Raw genomic sequence first — 19,087 nt, 5'->3', positions numbered from 1 at the left:
GGAGAAGGACATAGAGAAGAAAGCTATTGCTCTTTGAATACCAAAAGCTGTTTTCCTCAATTTCTCAGAAGTTCTCACTCTCTCCCACATGACAGCCACACTTTGAACAACTAAGGCCCTGAAAAAATGTCAGTACTGCATATGATTTTACACCAGCTTGTGTTACTTGCATATTTCATGCTTGGTCATTTCCCTAGCTGGGCTGTCAACTCTTTTAGGACAGAGGGTAAAAAGGGCCTAGACTTTGCCGTCAAATAGATCTGAGTTCCAATCCCAATTATGAGCTCTGTGACTTTGAGCAGATTAGTAATCTTCTGAGGAGTTACTTGAGGGCAGCATCTTCTTCGGCATCTGACACATAGAAGGCTTTTAGGATAAAGTCCAGACACTAGCCTGGCCTACACTTCATTCTCCTGCCTCATCAAAGTTTACTGTCCCATTTGCATTCTAAGCTCTTTTAGAATGTGCTATGGTGGTCCTCACCTCCAGACCTCCATTTTCCCCTCCTCTGTCACAAGGCCAACTTTGATTCATTTTTCAGATCTTACCGTAGCTCTCACTAATGTTAGGAAGATGTGGCAGAGGTTGTTAGTTGCCTCCAATGTCCTTTCCCCCTTCCTCTATAGTAATGGACCTCCTCTCAAATCAGTGTATAGCTGGGCATGTGATTGTCCGGAAAAATGACATTTCCCAGATTTTTTGTTTTTGTTTTTTGCAAGAAGGTATAACTTTATGGCTAAGTTCTTTCCAAGAAATGCCAGATAATGTGGCAGCTTTTGAGAACATTTCTTAAAAGGACTGCTGGCATGATGACCATTACCATTTCTACTTTCTATTTTGAGTCTTCTTCCTTCCTGCTGGCTGCAATGCAAACATGACGACTGGAACTACAGCAACTGTTTGGGGACCAAGACAGAAGTCTGGGTGCTTGGGATCTTTGTGGACCAGGGCTATCAGTCCTGCTTCCAGAATTCTCTACAAGGGCATAATGAACTTCTATCCTGGGGAGGTAACCTCCTATTTTGAGGTCTTACTTTCAATCAAACCTAATTTTGACTGCTAAGTCTTTCTTGGCTCCCCACATCTGGTTACCTCCTTGACTTCAGTAGCACCCTGCACTTTATACAGCAAATGAGGCCACCTGTTTGTGTGCATCTGTCTCCCTGAGTGCAGAGGCTCTGTTTACTTTGTTCTATTTTTGTATCTCTAGCACTTGGCTGATTTATAGGTGTTCAGAACATTTTTGTTGAATGATTAGAGATGTTTTGTAGATTGAATGCAAATAATAATATTTCCTACCTTGTGTTGCTCTGAGGGTCAAATGAGAAAAAGTGGCTTTAAAACCTTAAGTTTCCTTCCCTTCTTTCCGCATTCCCCCACCGATCCTCACACCCAGGGTGGGCCACCTTACACTATGCCTTCTTTTTACTGTTTTCTTTTCCTCTGCGTTCAGAAGCCTCCATTGCAAAATAATTGGACGAGATCATTTGAATCTTAACACCCATTCTGAGTCTAAGTGTCACTCTCAGCTCTTCAGTTCATATGAATCTCTTCCTCCTCTAGCTCCCTGGAAAGGCTCTCCAGGTAGATGGAACAGCAAATACAAAGGTATTGAGGTGTTACAAGCCATGGAGAATTAAGCATTTGGGCTAGTTTGGTCTGGTTGGAGGAGGTAGGTGTGCTGCTCTGCCAGAGAAGAGACAGGGATCCCACTGTTATTTATCTGGGGGAGGCTGGGAGACAGACACAATCTAGCCCATTTCTGTATGTGTTATCCTATGCCTTACCTAGTTATTAAATGATCTCTTGCTTTTGTGTTTTGTCTTTATAGTACTAAAAATTATGGTCAACAACACTGTTACAACTTTTGACTAGTGAGAAAAAAATTTTTGTGTTATTCACCATGGTTCCCAATAATTTACTGCAATATTTGTGTCTGTAAAACATCATAAACAACAAATGCAGCAACAGAATGCCTATAAAACTATAAATGTTTTCTGGAAATGCAGTCTTTTTGCTTTTCTTGGGATAATCCTGTGGTTCTTCAGTGGTGACTGATGTGAGTTCTACAGAACCACTGCTATGTGCATGGAGATCCAGCAGAGATTTTTGAGCAAGGTGTCAGCCATTCAATGTTTACTGGGTCCACCAGGTGCTTGGTGCTGGGCCAGAGGGTCTAGGATGACAAAATTACTGTCCTTGAGAAGCTCATAGTTTATTTAGTGTGAGGCACATACAAGTAACCAAGCAAATAAAACATAAGAGCCAGACTGGAATTATTGATAGTGTGCTGTGGGACCCTGGGGTGGGGAATAAAAAAGGGTGTCAAAAGGAGCAGGATCTGGTGCTGGACCCAAAGAGCCTAAGATATCCACTTAAGAAAGATCACTGGCCGGGCGCGGTGGCTCAAGCCTGTAATCCCAGCACTTTGGGAGGCCGAGGCGGGCGGATCACGAGGTCAGGAGATCGAGACCATCCTGGCTAACACGGTGAAACCCTGTCTCTACTAAAAAATACAAAAAACTAGCCGGGCGAGATGGCGGGCACCTGTAGTCCCAACTAATCGGGAGGCTGAGGCAGGAGAATGGCATGAATCTGGAAGGCGGAGCTTGCAGTGAGCTGAGATCTGGCCACTGCACTCTAGCCTGGGCGACAGAGCGAGACTCCGTCTCAAAAAAAAAAAAAAAAAAAAAAAAAAAAAAAAAAAAAAGAAAGAAAGATCACTGCAGCACCTGTGGGGTACACGGCTGGGATAGAGAAGAAACTCTGGCCAGGCAGACCATTCAGGAGGTTTTTGCAAATTAGGATGATACAGGGACCTAAAATAGGGCAGATGCTATGGAGACTTAAGAATGGATGAAATATTTGGAGGCAAAATTACTTGTGCTCGGTAAATTGTTAGAAAGTGGGGAAGGAGTCAAGAATAATTCCCAAGTTTGGGGTCTGGGGATTAGGCAGATAAAAGAGGTGAGGGCACTAAGAGGAAGGCTGGGACCTTTAGTGCCATCTCCTCCATCAGTCTCCATTCCTTCAAACGGATAGTTGACATTTTCTCAATGTTTTGTAAATTTCCAGGCAATATAAACCGTCAGGACCACCTTCCAATGGGATTACCATGTCAAAGCCCCTCCTCTATCATAGGGAATCTGGACCATCACTGTGTGTGTGTGTGTGAAGGGGTTAGGGACAATGACCAGTATTATAATCTATGGACAAAGTTGGGCTTGGTTGCAGAATATATTTAAGTTTGGTATTCTTCGTATTTTAAAAAATTTGTTTACTTTTTAAGAATTTGAGACAGGGTCTCTGCATGTTGCCCAGGCTGGCAACTCCTGGCCTCAAGCGATCCTCCCGCCTCAGCCTCCCAAGAAGCTGGGATTACAGGTGCGAGCCACCCCATACAGCTAAGTTTGGAATAATGAATATGGCTGAGGTCCAGAAATATTTAAATTTGGCATGATGACTAAGAGTTTGTTATAGGAGCTCAATCATTTGATAAATATTGAACAATTCCTATGTGTCAGATTGCTTTTCCCACTAGGGATGCAGAGGAGAACAAGACAAAATGGGTCCTTGTCCTCATAGAGTGTGGGAGATAGGCAGTAGACATATAATTTCAGGTAGTTGTAAGTATCATAAAGAAAAAATAAAGCAAAACAAAACAAGAGAGTGCTGGGAAAGACCAGGGAGCAGACAGGATGACAGAGCTGTCTTAGGGTGTTCAAGACTTCTTTTAAAAGGAAGAGCTCTTTGAAAAGGTGATATTTGGGCAGAAGTCCACAGCTAGGAAAAGTGGCAGAGACTCCTAGCCGCCTACGCATGAAATGATGGGGAAAGGAGCAATACAGAAGGCATGTAACATTTCAGAGTCTATTAGGCATCCGAGGGGAGGTGCTGCGGAGGTGGATGCATGGAGGCAGATGGATGTACACGTCTAGAGTCTAAAGGGAGATCTGAGGCGGAGATATGAACTTGGGAAATGTCAGTCCGGTTCCAGGTTCCAATTCAACGTACTTTTATCAGAGTTCACTGTGCGCCAGGGACTTGCTAGGGGCTGAAGGTCCGGAGATAAATTGGGTTGCACAGCAGACGGACACACCAGTCAACGTAGTAAACCCTTGGGCCCGGCTACGCTCTGGGCGCACTCTGCCAGCACAGAGGAGCAGCGACTCAGGGTGCAGAGCGGGTAGCGCTGGGGAAGAGGCGGCCGCGGAACGGGACAGGCTGGCGGAACGGAAAACGGAAGCACGGGGCGGGGGCGTGACGCAACGGGCACATCACAAAGAGCGCCGAGAGGGCGGTGGCGCCGGGGGCACGGCTTGGCGGCTCCGCCCAGAAGAGGGCCGAGAGGCGGGGCGGCGCCCCCACCGCGGGCCCGCGGCGCCCTCTGCAGGCCCCAGGCAGCGACTTAACAGTTGCCTCATCTTTCCTCTCCTCCCTCATGCTGCTTTCCTCAGGCCACATTTTTTGTGTGTGTGGGTAGTGTTCCCTAGTCTCTCAGCCTCCGACTCCCGTCCCTTTCCTCCACTTCCAAGCCAGGCGTGTTAGTGTCTTCGTGGGAAAACTGCCAATAAAGTTTTTCCTTTTCTCGCTCCCAGGATCCCCGCTTCTCTTCAAGCACCGCGAGATCTGACTGTGCGGCTAGCATGGCGGCGGCGTTTGAAGCCCTGGGAGCCGTAGCGGCAGTGGCTACTGCTATGCCAGCTGAGCATGTGGCCGTGCACGTCCCGGCCCCAGAGCCAACACTTGGGCCTATGAGGAGCCTGCGGACCGCTCAGGATCTCGGCAGCCCGCGGACCCGCACGGGGGACGTGCTGTTGGCGGAGCCGGCCGACTTCGAGTCACTGCTGCTTTCGCGGTCAGTGCTGGAGGGGCTGCGGGCAGCCGGCTTCGAGAGGCCCTCGCCGGTGCAGCTCAAGGCCATCCCGCTGGGGCGCTGCGGGCTCGGTGAGAGCGGGGGCCCGGGAGAGTTCGGGGGTCGGGGCGGGAGAAGGGCGACTGAGGGGCGGCAGCGGCAGCGGCAGCCAGGCCCGCACTGCAGCTCGGGGAGAGCCCTCGGTCGGCTCTCGGAGCAGGGCCCGGCCTGGGGCTAGGCGGTACGCTCAGTTAACTTATTTGTAAAACTAAGGTGCACTATTGAACTTGAAGATGGTTAAGACCTTTTTTAGCACTGACAGGTGTTTCTAAGTTTGAGAAGATAAACGGTAAAAGGTCAGGGACTAGGCGTTTTCTCTTACGTTTTTGAGAATCAACTAAAAATGAAGGTGCCAACTGGGAGAATCTCAGGAGACCCTTCTAGTTCTCTGATTCCATGCGAGCCCCTAAGCTGCTTCCGTGAGTACTGGCTAGTGATAATTTTTTTTTTTTTTTCCTTCGCAGATTTAATTGTTCAAGCTAAATCTGGCACTGGGAAAACCTGTGTGTTTTCCACCATAGCTTTGGACTCTCTTGTTCTTGAAAACTTAAGTACCCAGGTGAGTTAGCTCAGAGGACCAGAGGAGGATGTGTTACGTGGACTTTACCACAGGTCAGATGAAATACCAGTAGCCCCTCAGAGCTGGAATTGAATTTGATGAATGATTGAGTTAAGTGGTGGTGGTGGTGAACTTTGGAATTTTCTATGCGTACCTTATTTAAATAGAATAAAGCTACCATACGTGTCAGTTTTCTCACTACTTGGTAATACAGACAGGGATTCTTTTACTTACTGACTAATGTGATACTTAACATTTGACTTGATTCATGGTAATGTAGTGCTCTGGCTATTGCTGATAACTGCAGGGTTTGTTTTTGTTTTTTGAGAGGGTATGGCTCTGTCACCTAGGCTGGAGTGCAGTGGCGGATCATTGCTCACTGCAACCTTGAACTCCTGGGCTCCAGTGATCCTCCCACCTCATCTTCCTAAGTAGTTGAGACGACAGGTGTGTGCCACCACACCTGGCTACTTTTTGTATTTTTTGTAGAGATGGGGTCTCCTCAGTGTTGCACAGACCGGCCTCGAACTCCTGGGTTCAAGCAGTCCTCCCACATTTGCCTCCCAAAGTAGTGGGATTATAGGCATGAGCCACCACACCCGGTATGCAGGTGGTTCTTAAAGCTCTGTAAATGTATCATATTCATCTCCCATCTTCTAGGTTGTCTTAGAGTGTTTCTAAGATTACCCTACCCAAATTAGCAGGAAATTTGGGTTTGGGGATCATTTCTTCAACAAAGATTTGTTGAGCCCATATTACGTATGAACAGTATGTCAGGCATTGGAGATTCAAAGATGAATTAGATGTGATTCTCATAACCTTACTTTGTAGTTTAGTTGTTATGGCAGACTGTATTTCAAGTTCTCAGGCATTGGTATATCTGATGATGAGTCTTCAACAGTGGTTTTTAATCCAGATATCCATGTTCATCACCTGGGAAGCTTTTTGAGTCCATCTTATATCTGCCAAATCCTAGGTGATGTTGCATATTGGAAATCCTCCTACTTCCCAAGAACCTGAGCTAGTCTAATTGTAGATGAAGATGTATTTGAGGTTTTGGCTTCTGATAATTTGGCAACAGATAAAATGCTAAAATCCTGGAAAAGTTTCATAAATTCGTTTTTTTGAGTCTCACTCTGTTGCCCAGGCTGGATTGTGCAGTGGCACAATCTTGGCTCACTGCAACTTCTGCCTCCTGGGTTCACGTGATTCTCCTGCCTCAGCCTCCCAAGTAGCTGGGATTACAGCTGTGCATACCACATGCCCGGCTAATTTTTTTGTAATTTTGGTAGAAACGGGGTTTCGCCATGTTAGCCAGGCTGGTCTGAAACTCCTGACCTCAGGTAATCCGCCTGCCTCAGCCTCCCAACCTGCTGGGATCACAGGGGTGAGCCACCATGCCTGGCAAATTCATATTTTTAATTTCAGATCTTTGGATTATCACAGTTACATTATTTTTTGTGTGTGTAACAAAGTAATACCTATTAATTTTTAGAAATAGGGAAAGTTCAGGAAAATTAGGAAGTACCAGAAAACAAGATCTGTAATTTCACTACCTAGAGAGAAACTGCTATTAACAGTTTTGGCATATTTTCTCCTAGTCCTTTTTTTTTTTAATCAATTTTTTCTTCTCGTAGTTAAGAGCACAAAAGTTTTGTTTTCTCCTTCTCCAGTAGCTACATTGCAAAGTTTTTACCGTGGCTCTCAAGGCCTTTTGTGATCTAGTCCCTGGAGCTAGATCTCTGACCTCCTTTACTTTCCCCCAGATTCTGTCATGTAGGCCTTCTTTTTCTTCCTCAAACACACCAAGAACACTGCCATCTTATGGCCTTTGCATTTGTTGTTTCCTGTTGGTGAAAACGCTTCCCCAGGTGTCATATAGCCAGCTCTACTCTATGCCGTACATGTAGGTCTCTGCTCAAGTGTTACCTCCTTAGAGGAGGGTTCATGATCACCTCATTTAAAATGACTCCTTCGAAACCATCATTCTTAGCAAACTATCACAAGAACAGAAAACCAAACACCGCGTGTTCTCACTCATAGGTGGGAACTGAACAATGAGATCACTTGGACCCGGGAAGGGGAACATCACACACCGGGGCCTATCATGGGGAGGGGGGAGGGGGGAGGGATTGCACTGGGAGTTATACCTGATGTAAATGACGAGTTGATGGGTGCTGACGAGTTGATGGGTGCAGCACAGCAACATGGCACAAGTATACATATGTAACAAACCTGCACGTTATGCACATGTATCCTAGAACTTAAAGTATAATAATTAAAAAAAAATAAATAAAAATAAAATAAAATAAAATGACTCCTTCTTTCCCTGTTTGATTTTTTATGATACTTTTCATTACCTGTCATTACTTATTTTTGTTTATTGTATATATTCTTATCCAAGAATGAAAGTACTGTGAGGGCAAAGACTTTATACTGTTAACTGTTGATTCCCCAGAAACTAGTATGTTGCCTAGCACAGAGTAGGTTCTTACTTAATATTTGTTGAATGAATGAATAAATGGAATACAGTCAGCCCTCCCTGTCTTCAGGTTCTGTATCAGCTGATGCAGCCAATTGTGGATCAAAAATACTTAGGGGTGGGGTGGGGGAACTATAAAAAATAATACAACAATAAAAAGATATAAACAAAAATACAGTATAACCATTTACGTAGCATTTATATTGTATTAGGTAATATAAGTAATCTAGAGATGGTTTAAAATATGTGGCAGGATGTACATAGGTAACATACAGATATATGCAGTTTTATATAACAGACTTGAGCATCTGCCAGTTTTGGTATCTGAGGGCTTCCTGGAACCAATCCCCTGTGGATACCAAGGGATAACTGTATCTTACCTTATCAATAAAAACTCGTTTGAAATGATCATTTAAATGAAATATAGTGTGTCATGTAATGAATATACCAGTCCCCTATGTATTTATTTCTCTGACTCAAAAGTATACTTTGTTTTTTTTTTAGATTTTGATCTTGGCCCCTACAAGAGAAATTGCTGTACAGATACATTCTGTTATTACAGCCATTGGAATCAAAATGGAAGGCTTAGAGTGTCATGTCTTTATTGGAGGGACCCCGTTATCACAAGACAAAACCAGACTTAAAAAGTGTCATATTGCTGTTGGATCTCCTGGTAAGATAACAATGCCTGTTGGTAACCAGGGCTTTTAAGGAACTACACACTTTTAATATAACAATAAAGATATATGGGAGTCTTTGATAACTGTGATAATTATTTTGATTAGAAATTAAGAGCATTAGACCAGTGAGATTTAGGCACGTGACTGGTTTACCAGTGGAATTTATGAAATTTGCATTCCTAAGTATGTTTGAGAAGACATGGGATAGACTTTTGAGAAGAGGAGAAATGCAATGACTTTCAGGAGGCCCTTCTAAGCCATGGATTGGGATTATTCTTTGGCTTCTCTATTATATTTGGTTGTCAATCACTCAGAATCAGAATCTTGCATTCAGTGCTTTAGGTCTTTTGATAGAAGTGGTGCTTATTTACTGGTGATGAAATGTGAGGGGAAAACAATGAGTTTAGGCAAGATCAGAGCTTCAGATTTCTAATTTGTGGTTTAGTGTGTACATGCATAATGAGAGTTGAATCAGGAAATTCAGCAGAACAACCTGTGAATAAGTAGAGTAACAACATTGACTGAGATTTACACAAATTTGGTACATCATAAATATTTCAATTTTTTTTTTTTTTTTTTTTTTTAAATTAGGCAGAATTAAGCAACTCATAGAACTTGACTACTTGAACCCAGGCAGTATACGCCTCTTTATTCTTGATGAAGCAGATAAGCTTTTAGAAGAAGGCAGCTTCCAGGAGCAAATAAAGTAAGAAAAATAACTCACTTGACTATTAAAACAGTGTCCCAAAGTATCTATCTGTAGCTTTTCCGAGTGGTGATTATTGTCTGAATACTTTACATGGTGTCTGTTTTTATTTTGTAGTTGGATTTATTCTTCCTTGCCTGCCAGTAAACAGATGCTGGCAGTATCAGCTACTTACCCTGAATTTTTGGCTAATGCTTTGACAAAGTACATGAGAGATCCCACTTTTGTAAGACTGAATTCCAGTGATCCAAGTCTTATAGGTATGTATAGCTTTTAGGTACTTACATTATTGGTTTGTTTGTGATACTCTGGAGCTTTCCCTTGCCTAGTTGTCTCTTGCTGTTTATTGGTTACCATTAGCATGTATGTTTGTTTTAACTGATAGCTCTTCTTTGTAGGTTTGAAGCAGTATTACAAAATTGTCAATTCATACCCTTTGGCACATAAGGTTTTTGAGGAAAAGACTCAGCATTTACAGGAACTGTTCAGCAGAATTCCATTTAATCAAGCTTTAGTCTTTTCTAATTTGCACAGCAGGTAATGTAACTTAAAAGGTCATCTGGGGAACTTGTGAAATAAAAGGATAGTCATGGGGCAATATTTGTAAATTTGTAACCATTTATGTTACATTTCATAGAGCACAACATTTGGCTGATATCCTTTCTTCTAAAGGCTTTCCTGCTGAGTGCATTTCAGGTAAGTTCATCTCTTACTTTAATCTTTATTTAGTATACTAACTTGAAGCCTCCAAAGTCAGGAAGAAGAAATACCACTTCATGAGTTGTCTTGAGAGTGTGAAATTATCTTGTATCTTTTAGAGTAAAGGAATTTTCAGGCTTATTTTTCATTGGAATTTGATGTGTCGATATCATTCTGTTTTTAAGGAGTAACTTGGTATATAGTAAAAAGTTAGAAAACTAGTGTTCAGAGAGACGTAATTTTATTAGAATCTCTCTTACAGCCACAAATAATTCTGTAAAACCAAGTTCGTCTGTGTTAATATAAAAATATTTTTTCTTTAGATTTTTTTTTTTTTAGTAATCATTGTTAAAATGCTGGAGATTGCTAACTGAATTGACTGTTTTATGGTTTTGTGGAAGGCAAAAGTGATTGAGTTCTTGCCGCAAAGTTAAATGATTATTGCTGGCATAATAAGAATGAAAGAGTCAAAGGATTTTTTGATCAGTGAGGTCCTTTTTAGGATTTTGTTTGGTGTCAGCTTAGTTTTGTTGGCATGAGCTTGTTTTGTTATGGTATATCATGAGATACTGGGGAGACTATTTTCTAATGAACCAATATTTTAACTATAGATCACACTTTAATACCAAATTATAAACAGCTGATTAAAGCATTTGTATTTTCCTAAGAATTGCTACTTATACTTCATATGTAACTTTGCAAATAGAATGTTATATATTCAGGCATGGCCTGATTACTATTTGAGATGGATTTTTGAATTTCAAGTTGATTGCCTAAACCATATTTTAAAAGACTTTAACTTTGGATCTTAACCTAGATTTGCACAGAAGGACAGAATTAACTGTGGTTGGTGTATTAAAAGTGTTAAGACTGGGTCTTATGCTTTTTACTTTTTGTGGATTTGATAAATATGTATTAGCTTAGTTGTTTTTATGTGACTTTCTTTTGGGGTCCTTTTAGGCAATATGAATCAGAATCAGCGTCTTGATGCTATGGCTAAACTGAAGCAGTTTCATTGCAGAGTCCTCATTTCCACAGATTTGGTAAATTTCCTATTCAGTTCGGGTGACTAATCCATCTTGACATATGTTCTATTATCAGATGTACAGATTTCATCTATTATTTTATGTAGGTGTATCTAACAAGAATACCAGAAGATAATTATCTTTCCGGTGCTGAGGAAAATACTTTCTTAAAAATGTCTTTAATATGTTGATCTTTGTCCTTGAAATTAGTCATTAGGAATGAACTTCCTTTTCCTCTGCTCCTCAATATTCTGTTCTTAATTTGGCTCTTGGCTATACTGGAAGAATATAATATGCTGGAAGACTATAATATGCATTGGTAGCTATGCCATACAGTTAATGCAAACAAATAATTGCTATCTTCTTCAATTCAAGACTTCTCGTGGGATTGATGCTGAGAAGGTGAATCTGGTTGTAAATCTGGATGTACCATTGGATTGGGAGACATACATGCATCGGATTGGGAGAGCTGGCCGTTTTGGTAAAAAAAAAAAAAAAACAAGTTTGAGTGCTTTCTTTAAGGGGCGGGATCTGTAATGTGACAGGTGGGCTTTGAATGTTATTTTTGTGAAAATGATTTATTACCATTCTCTCTGCTATAGGTACATTGGGACTGACAGTGACCTACTGTTGCCGGGGAGAGGAAGAAAATATGATGATGAGAATTGCCCAGAAATGTAATATCAACCTTCTCCCTTTACCAGGTACATTTCATCTGTTTCATTTTGCTGTCAGAATAATTATAGTGGTGATAAGCATAATACAAATATTAATAATAGCAAACACAGAGTGCTTATGATGTGCTGGGTACTGTTCCCAGTCCTGTATGTACGTTAACTCATTTACTTCTCACCACACTCCTGTGAGGTGTGTGCGATTGTTTTGTAGATGAGGATATTTAGGCATAGAGAAAGTAAAGGTGTTACAACTAGTAAGTAGTAGGGAGAGGAGTGCAGGCTAACCACTGGCACGTGAACAATGAGAGCTGGCTGGGCGCAATGGCTCACGCCTGTAATCCCAGCACTTTGGGAGGCCGGGACGGGTGGATCACCTGAGGTCAGGAGTTCAAGACCAGCTTGGTCAACATGGCGAAACCTCTTCTCTACTAAAAATACAAAAATTAGCTGGGCGTGGTGGCAGATGCCTGTAATCCCAACTACTCGGGAGGCTGAGCAGGAGAATTGCTTGAACCCAGAAGGTGGAGGTTGCAGTAAGCCGAGATCAAGCTATTGCACTCCAGCCTGGGCAACACGAGTGAAACTCCATCTCAAAAAAAAAAAAGAAAAAAAAGAAAGAAAGAAAAATGAGAGCTATATTAGCTCATTTAGTTAGTGGCTTTGCAATTTGATTGTATTCTTTGATACAAGGGGGGATATTTTACCTCTTTTAAATTGCTGTGAAGGTAATTCTTATCATATTCTCCTTTGTCACCATGTGGAAGGAACAGCATCTTTAATTTGAATATTATTTTGAAAAATTGGAATGAAATGTTTTCTTTTGATTTCAGTTCAGTCATTCGTTCTGCTTCTTTTTAAGTGCCGTATTGGAAACAATGCATGTTTGAAACTATTAAATGATCTCTTAAAAACAAAAAATTCTAAAAAACCCTTGAGTGGAAATATGGCATGTTTCATGTGCATGTTATACAGAAAATGTGCATTATAAATAGTGTATATTCATATATAGATATATGTCTGTATAGAAAAATACACATATAGGTCACGCCTGTAATCCCAGCACTTTGGGAGGCCGAGGCAGGTGGATCACGAGGTCAGGAGATCAAGCCCTGTCTCTACTAAAAATACAAAAATTAGCCGGACATGGTGGCAGGTGCCTGTAGTCCCAGCTACTCGGAAGGCTGAGGTGGGAGAATGGCATGAACCCGGAAGGCGGAGCTTGCAGGGAGCTGAGATCCGCCATTGCACTCCAGCCTGGGCGAAAGTGCAATACTCAGTCTCAAAAGAAAAAAAAAAAAAAAAGGAAAAATACACATACAGTATATACATGACTTTGTAGAATATGGGATATGTAATTATTGAATAAATATAATTGAGTATTTTACCAATTTTATATTTAATTATTTTACAAAGCTAGATTTAGCACAGATCTGGGAGTTCTATGTATTCTAGTAGATCGGGTTAGTAATAACTCATTTTATGATCTTTTACAAATCTCTAATTGCTCTAAGCTTAGAGTCCTGATTTGCAAAGTACTTTAGAGTAAATGGTCTTTAGGCTCTATGTCAGTTCTACAACTGTGAATTCTTTCTGTGTATAAGTCTATTCGTAGTCTGATATGGGAAAAAAATTGAAAATTGGTAGAAGAGGGTTAAGACTTCTTGTAGGATTCAGTATCATAGCATCTAGTGATAAAAATTGCCTTTGGATACTGGAAAATGATATATTTGGATCTTTATATAATGTTAACAGGGCCCTGAAATCATGAGAAAATGATATTCATGCTGTTAGGTCTATATTGAACTGGGAACTTGTGTAACAACAGATGTTCAGATGAGTTTCCTGGGGCAGAACTAGGAGGGAAATTGGCCTGTATTACAGGACTAGGAACGCAAGGGATATCAGCTGAGTAGTAATGAGAGTTTTAATCATAGAATCTGTTCAGCAAAGGATCAAGAGACTTCATTGAAGTTTCCAGACCTGTTGGATTTATAGATAACATGGAGCATAAATAGCAACAACAGGCAAGATCTTTGTAAAGCAGGGGCTTGATATATCTTGTCTGCCTAAGACAAAAATTGATCACACTTTGAAAGTTCTGAGTGCTGGAAGCAAATTGTCACACCTGGGTGGAATAGAAAATTTAGAGGGTTGAAGCCAGCAAATTCTTTAAAAATTAGAAATGTCATTTCTAATTTTCATAGTCACCAGATCTTTTCATAGTTATCTGGTTTTTTTCCCCTATAGAGGTTTTCTCTCTATTGTTAAGGGCAGTAATTTCTCCCTGTTGGAGTATTGGGTGACAGATTTAGTTGGGTGTACAGCATTGCAGTTGTAATAATTCCTAGTCGATAAGCTTTGGGGAGCACAATCCATTTTCTGATATCTTGTTTTGCTGTCAGAAGTATTCAGATAAAGGGGAGGGGCTGTGGAGAGGGAGGAGAGAAAAGATGGGAGAGTTGCAGCAGACTTGTACATTATTCCTAGAGTAAGCTCTTTTTCTAGTGAGGGTGAAGGGAGATAGTGCTTGTGAGTATGGGATGGGTCTTAGGTATTTCTTAGGCAGATTTCTTTATTACAGGATTGCTTCAGTTTTTAAAAATATTATATCTATTAAACATCTTAGTATATTTGCATATTTTGTTTCGTAAATGTATTCGATCATAGAAAACTTTATGAAATCATTCAGAAAACAATGGTCTAGAGTAGCTTGAGAATTTTAATACATTTGTTTTCCTTTTTATGTAGATCCCATTCCTTCTGGTCTGATGGAAGAATGTGTGGATTGGGATGTGGAGGTTAAAGCTGCTGTGCATACATATGGCATAGCAAGTGCACCTAACCAACCCCTAAAAAAGCAAATTCAGAAAATAGAGAGAACCCTTCAAATTCAGAAAGCTCATGGTGACCACATGGCGTCCTCTAGAAATACTTCTGTATCTGGACTATCAGTCAAGTCAAAAAATAATACCAAACAAAAGCTTCCTCTGAAAAGCCACTCTGAGTGTGGAATCATAGAAAAAGCAATGCCACCAAAAGAAGTGAGCTGTGACAGGCAATCTGAAGAGCAAAAAATGAAGAATTCTGTTCAGACCCCCGTTGAAAACTCCACCAACAGTCAGCACCAGGTCAAAGAAGCTTTACCTGTGTCACTCCCCCAAATTCCTTGTCTGTCTTCCTTTAAAATCCATCAGCCATACACATTGACTTTTGCTGAATTGGTAGAGGATTATGAACATTATATTAAAGAGGGGTTAGAGAAACCTGTGGAAATCATCAGGCACTACACAGGTCCTGGGGATCAGACTGTGAATCCTCAAAATGGTTTTGTGAGAAATAAAGTTACTGAACAGAGAGTCCCCATATTGGCAAGTAGTAGCCAATCTGGAGACTCTGAGAGTGACAGTGATTCTTACAGCTCAAGAACCTCTTCCCAGAGCAAAGGAAATAAGTCATACTTGGAAGGCTCTTCTGATAATCAGCTGAAAGACTCTGAATCTACTCCTGTGGATGATCATATTTCTTTGGAACAACCTCCAAATGGAAGTGACACCCCCAATCCAGAGGAATATCAAGAATCATCTGGAATCCAGATCAAGACAAGACATAAAGAGGGGGCTAGCCAGAGAGCTAAGCAGAGCCGGAGAAACCTACCTAGGCGGTCTTCCTTTAGATTGCAGACTGAAACCCAGGAAGATGGTTGGTATGACTGTCATAGGGAAACACATCTGAGTTTTTCTGATACCTATCAGGATTATGAGGAGTACTGGAGAGCTTACTACAGGGCATGGCAAGAATATTATGCTGCCGCTTCTCATTCATATTATTGGAATGCTCAGAGACATCCAAGTTGGATGGCAGCTTATCACATGAATACCATTTATCTACAAGAAATGTTGCATGGTAACCAGTGATTGTAGGATATACCTGAGACCATCAGGAACTGTCAACAAATGATACCTTTGGATATCCATCCTCCTTGACTTATAGTACAGTGGTGTATAATGGCATTTCTGATCAACTTGAAAAGACTTGAGGCTTTCCACTGGGACACATCCATTTTTCAGATTGTTTTGATTTAGGCCAGGTATATTATCTTCATTTTTAAGAGTTTCTTTAAGAAACTTCATCAGATTCTTGAAAGATAATTTTTGGGACATAGAGCTGAAAGTTTCAGGGTGCCATTTTCTATAAGATCTTCCCAAAAGAAACATTTAAAAAGATGACATATATACCACTGCTTACTTAAACACAATAAAAACAGTAGATTTGAGCAGTAATGTTAGTTTGCTGTGGAGTTCTTTACAAAGGGCTTAGGCTGCATTTCCTTCTATAGTGGTGCATTCTGTAGAAATTTGTGGCATGGTAGATCAGAAAATCCTCTTAGGTTTAGGCAGGAGGGAATATTTAAACATTGTTTTAGATTTTCGTAAAGGTATTTGATTTGATCTGTTTGCTTCCAGTAAAAATACTTGTTTTTAGTAAAAAATTTAAGTGTATTTACATGCTTATTGTTTATCTTTTGAATGTCTTTTCTTCAGGCTGTGAAAGCTGTCCATATTTTTACTGTGTATTAAATAGCTGAGGGTCATCAGTGGCTGTCTTATTTATGTTGCTCAGATAGAGGAGCAGCTGTTAATCTTTTTTGGTTCTTGGATCCTTTTATGAATCAGCTGAAAGCTATAGATTGACTTCAGGAAATTTCTCATTCCATAAACAGAATTGTGAGTGTAATTTCAAGGGGTTCATAGATCCTCTGAAATTCATCTATATAGTCCAGATTAACAGCTCTGCTGGTAGGCTAGGGGGAAGTTCTAGCTCTTAGTTTTTAAGTATTTTGTGGAAGCTGGAATTGATTCTCTTCAGACACTTCTCAGTACATCCTAATCTTGTGTCTTCTAGGAAATGTTCCCCAGTTTTTACCACTAATGTTAGGATCCAAGAGGAACTATTGTTTTTCTGAGCTGACCCATCTGTAAATTTTCTTGATTTAGAAATTTTTATGATTTAGAAAAATGTAATTGGAAATTACCTATTCTTCCCTTTTTTCCTCTGGAAGTCCTTTTATGATTAAGCTTTTGGTTCCCAAGACTTTCTGTGAAGTGGATTTTTGATGAGAGAACCACTTGTGTAGAGAGATGTGTATTCACTGTTTAAAAGGGAAGCTCTTCTTTCCTGTGTACGTCCTTGTCTAGGTAGTATAAACACTTTCCCCAGGGCTGTCAGCAAGCACCCACAGCCACTGTCATTTATTGTCCAGCACCTACATAACACAGTTCTAAACTCCTATTTAACTTGGATTCCGGTCGTTTGGATTGGACAATATTAGGCTTTTCTTACATGTGTCAGCATATGAATTAATAATGTACATAGCAAATCCAAAATTAGGTCCAGTATGTCATTAAGAAGTAGAGATTTTAATTACACATTTAAATAAGATCCTGTCATCGATACATAATTGAATTTACTTTTTCCATCCTTTCCCCCACAATACAGCCAAGTTCAGTTTGTCATTGCTAGGGGATTTTAATTAGGGTATTGCTGTATCTTAATTAGAGACGAGGTTACCCATTAGTCTTCAGATTAATTGGATTCTCTATTTTGTGTTTGCTTTTTTTTCCCTCACAGAAAAATAAGCTGGAGGTAAGCATATGTATAACATATAAAAATACTAATTGCTTCAATTTCCATAAGCTTTTACCAGGAAAATGGCAGCTGCCACCTTCTCAAATAACAGGTAGCTATAGTCGTGGATGTGGAAGGAATCTTCCACATGCTACTATTTATGTGTGACTTACCATTGTGTGGAAATTTTTTTTTTTTGTCTGTCTAGGTGCATCTTTCCATTATCTGTTAGGAACCATAGAGAGGTTTAAGGTAGATTCACTTGAGAAGGCTCTGTGGTGGTGTGAAGAAGGTACTTGTCCTGGTTGATACTGCTACTACCTACTTTTTAACCTTGTACCAGTCATTTAACCTTATGATTCAGTTTTCTCATCAATAAAATGAAAGTTGGATTAGAAGATTTTTAGGATCCCTTCTAGTTCTATGATTATATGACATATGCTGAAGAAAAAATAGTTTCTAGTTCAGGAAAATGATAATCAAATTTAAAAATTCAGAAAGCCTTTATAAATTCAAGTAATTTGGACAAAGGCTGGTGTGAATTGGTTAAATATCTGAATTTGTGAATACTTTCAAATCAATACACTTACTGCAACTATTCATGTTAAGCTGTAACTTGAATTAGGCTAGCAATATTAACGTAGTGAGATATTTGAGAAACCTGCTGCTTTGAATAATTCTGACTTAGAAATAGAATATGAATTATTTTGGGTGATTAAAGGTAATATTTTCTAAAGTAGCTTAGGTATTACAGTAATATTTATTAAACTTTTAAAAATGTGGTTTAAAGGCAAACTTCAGCCCCCGAATACTAAAAATAATTGAACATATAGTACTTGTGGATCACTCTGTATGAGACAAGGGAGTAGTGTGAAGTTTTACGGGTTTTTTTTCCCCTTCCCTTAAATAAAATCTATGTTAGTCTTTTAAAAATACGTATTTTTGATAACCATAGCTGACAGTAGAACTCCATCGCAAGGTTATTGACTTGTTTTGGCAGAATGTGTTTATTATTTTGTACCTCTGCACAAGCTCATGTGTCTCACTTGACAGTTAGTGCATTTTAATGAAAAATCACAAATTGCTCAATGCACATCTGGTTTCCAGTTATTTCTACCCAAAGATTATTTGGGCTGTGGGTCTGCAGTGACACCTAGTGGGTGATAAGGATGTGAGCATCAATGATTAAAATGAATTTCACAGCTAACTTCTAGGGCTTTTGGGCATCATGTATTTGTCTTAATGTTCTCATTTCTATTACTGTTTTCATCACTTAGGATCTACTTGTGGGGAAATTAAAAGGATTCTCCTCATTGCCAGTGGTGAAACAGACTGCCTGTTGGTCTCATCACCTAAGTCAGAATTGTTAAGTTTGGAACAGATTTCCAAGATAACTAATCCAATCCCCATTTTTTGTTTTTTTTTTTGCATTTTTAGAGATGAGGGTCTTACTATGTTCCCTAGACTGGACTTGAACTCCTGGGCTCAAGGGATCCTCCTGCCTTAGCCTCCCAAGTAACTGGAACTACAGGCACATGCCACTACGCTCTAATTCTCCATTTTTAACAGGAGGAAACTTACTGAAGCCAAGAGGGAGTTACTGATGTGAAGTCACAATTAAGTGCTAGAACCTAAACCTGAATCTCCACCATCCGATTCCCAAGCTTTCTACAATACCCCATACAGCATTTAATTCTGAGTTTTCTTTTTAGTTTGAGA

At 40.2% G+C, this 19,087-nt stretch overlaps 1 protein-coding gene across 2 annotated transcripts; it reads left to right on the top strand.

Moving 5' to 3' along the window:
* The first annotated feature begins 4,624 nt into the window (after window positions 1-4,624).
* Window positions 4,625-16,232, top strand: DDX20 (DEAD-box helicase 20). Of its 2 annotated transcripts, XM_015431161.3 has the most exons (11): window positions 4,625-4,947; window positions 5,380-5,474; window positions 8,461-8,629; window positions 9,228-9,342; window positions 9,460-9,602; window positions 9,741-9,879; window positions 9,980-10,038; window positions 11,002-11,084; window positions 11,442-11,547; window positions 11,669-11,770; window positions 14,492-16,232. In XM_015431161.3, the coding sequence occupies exons 1-11, from the start codon at window positions 4,647-4,649 to the stop codon at window positions 15,655-15,657; spliced, it is 2,478 nt and encodes an 825-aa protein (XP_015286647.3). In that variant the 5' UTR covers window positions 4,625-4,646; the 3' UTR covers window positions 15,658-16,232. The 2 variants fall into 2 exon arrangements, with proteins under 2 accessions (XP_015286647.3, XP_045241167.2); XM_045385232.3 differs by lacking the exon at window positions 5,380-5,474.
* Window positions 16,233-19,087: the final 2,855 nt, after the last annotated feature.

Source organism: Macaca fascicularis, chromosome 1 (genome assembly GCF_037993035.2).
Source record: "Macaca fascicularis isolate 582-1 chromosome 1, T2T-MFA8v1.1".
Lineage (NCBI taxonomy): Eukaryota > Metazoa > Chordata > Mammalia > Primates > Cercopithecidae > Macaca > Macaca fascicularis.
The sequence above is the reverse complement of the archived record's forward strand: the minus strand, read 5'-3'. Positions and strand labels throughout refer to the sequence as shown.

Bases quoted from the DNA above. Each gene is read 5' to 3' on its own strand.
- DDX20 (XM_015431161.3), top strand. From the start codon at position 4,647: ATGGCGGCGGCGTTTGAAGCCCTGGGAGCCGTAGCGGCAGTGGCTACT. The intron at 5,475-8,460 runs GTGAGTTAGCTC...TTTTTTTTTTAG, and splicing joins TTGAAAACTTAAGTACCCAG to ATTTTGATCTTGGCCCCTAC. The intron at 11,085-11,441 runs GTAAATTTCCTA...CTTCAATTCAAG, and splicing joins TCCTCATTTCCACAGATTTG to ACTTCTCGTGGGATTGATGC.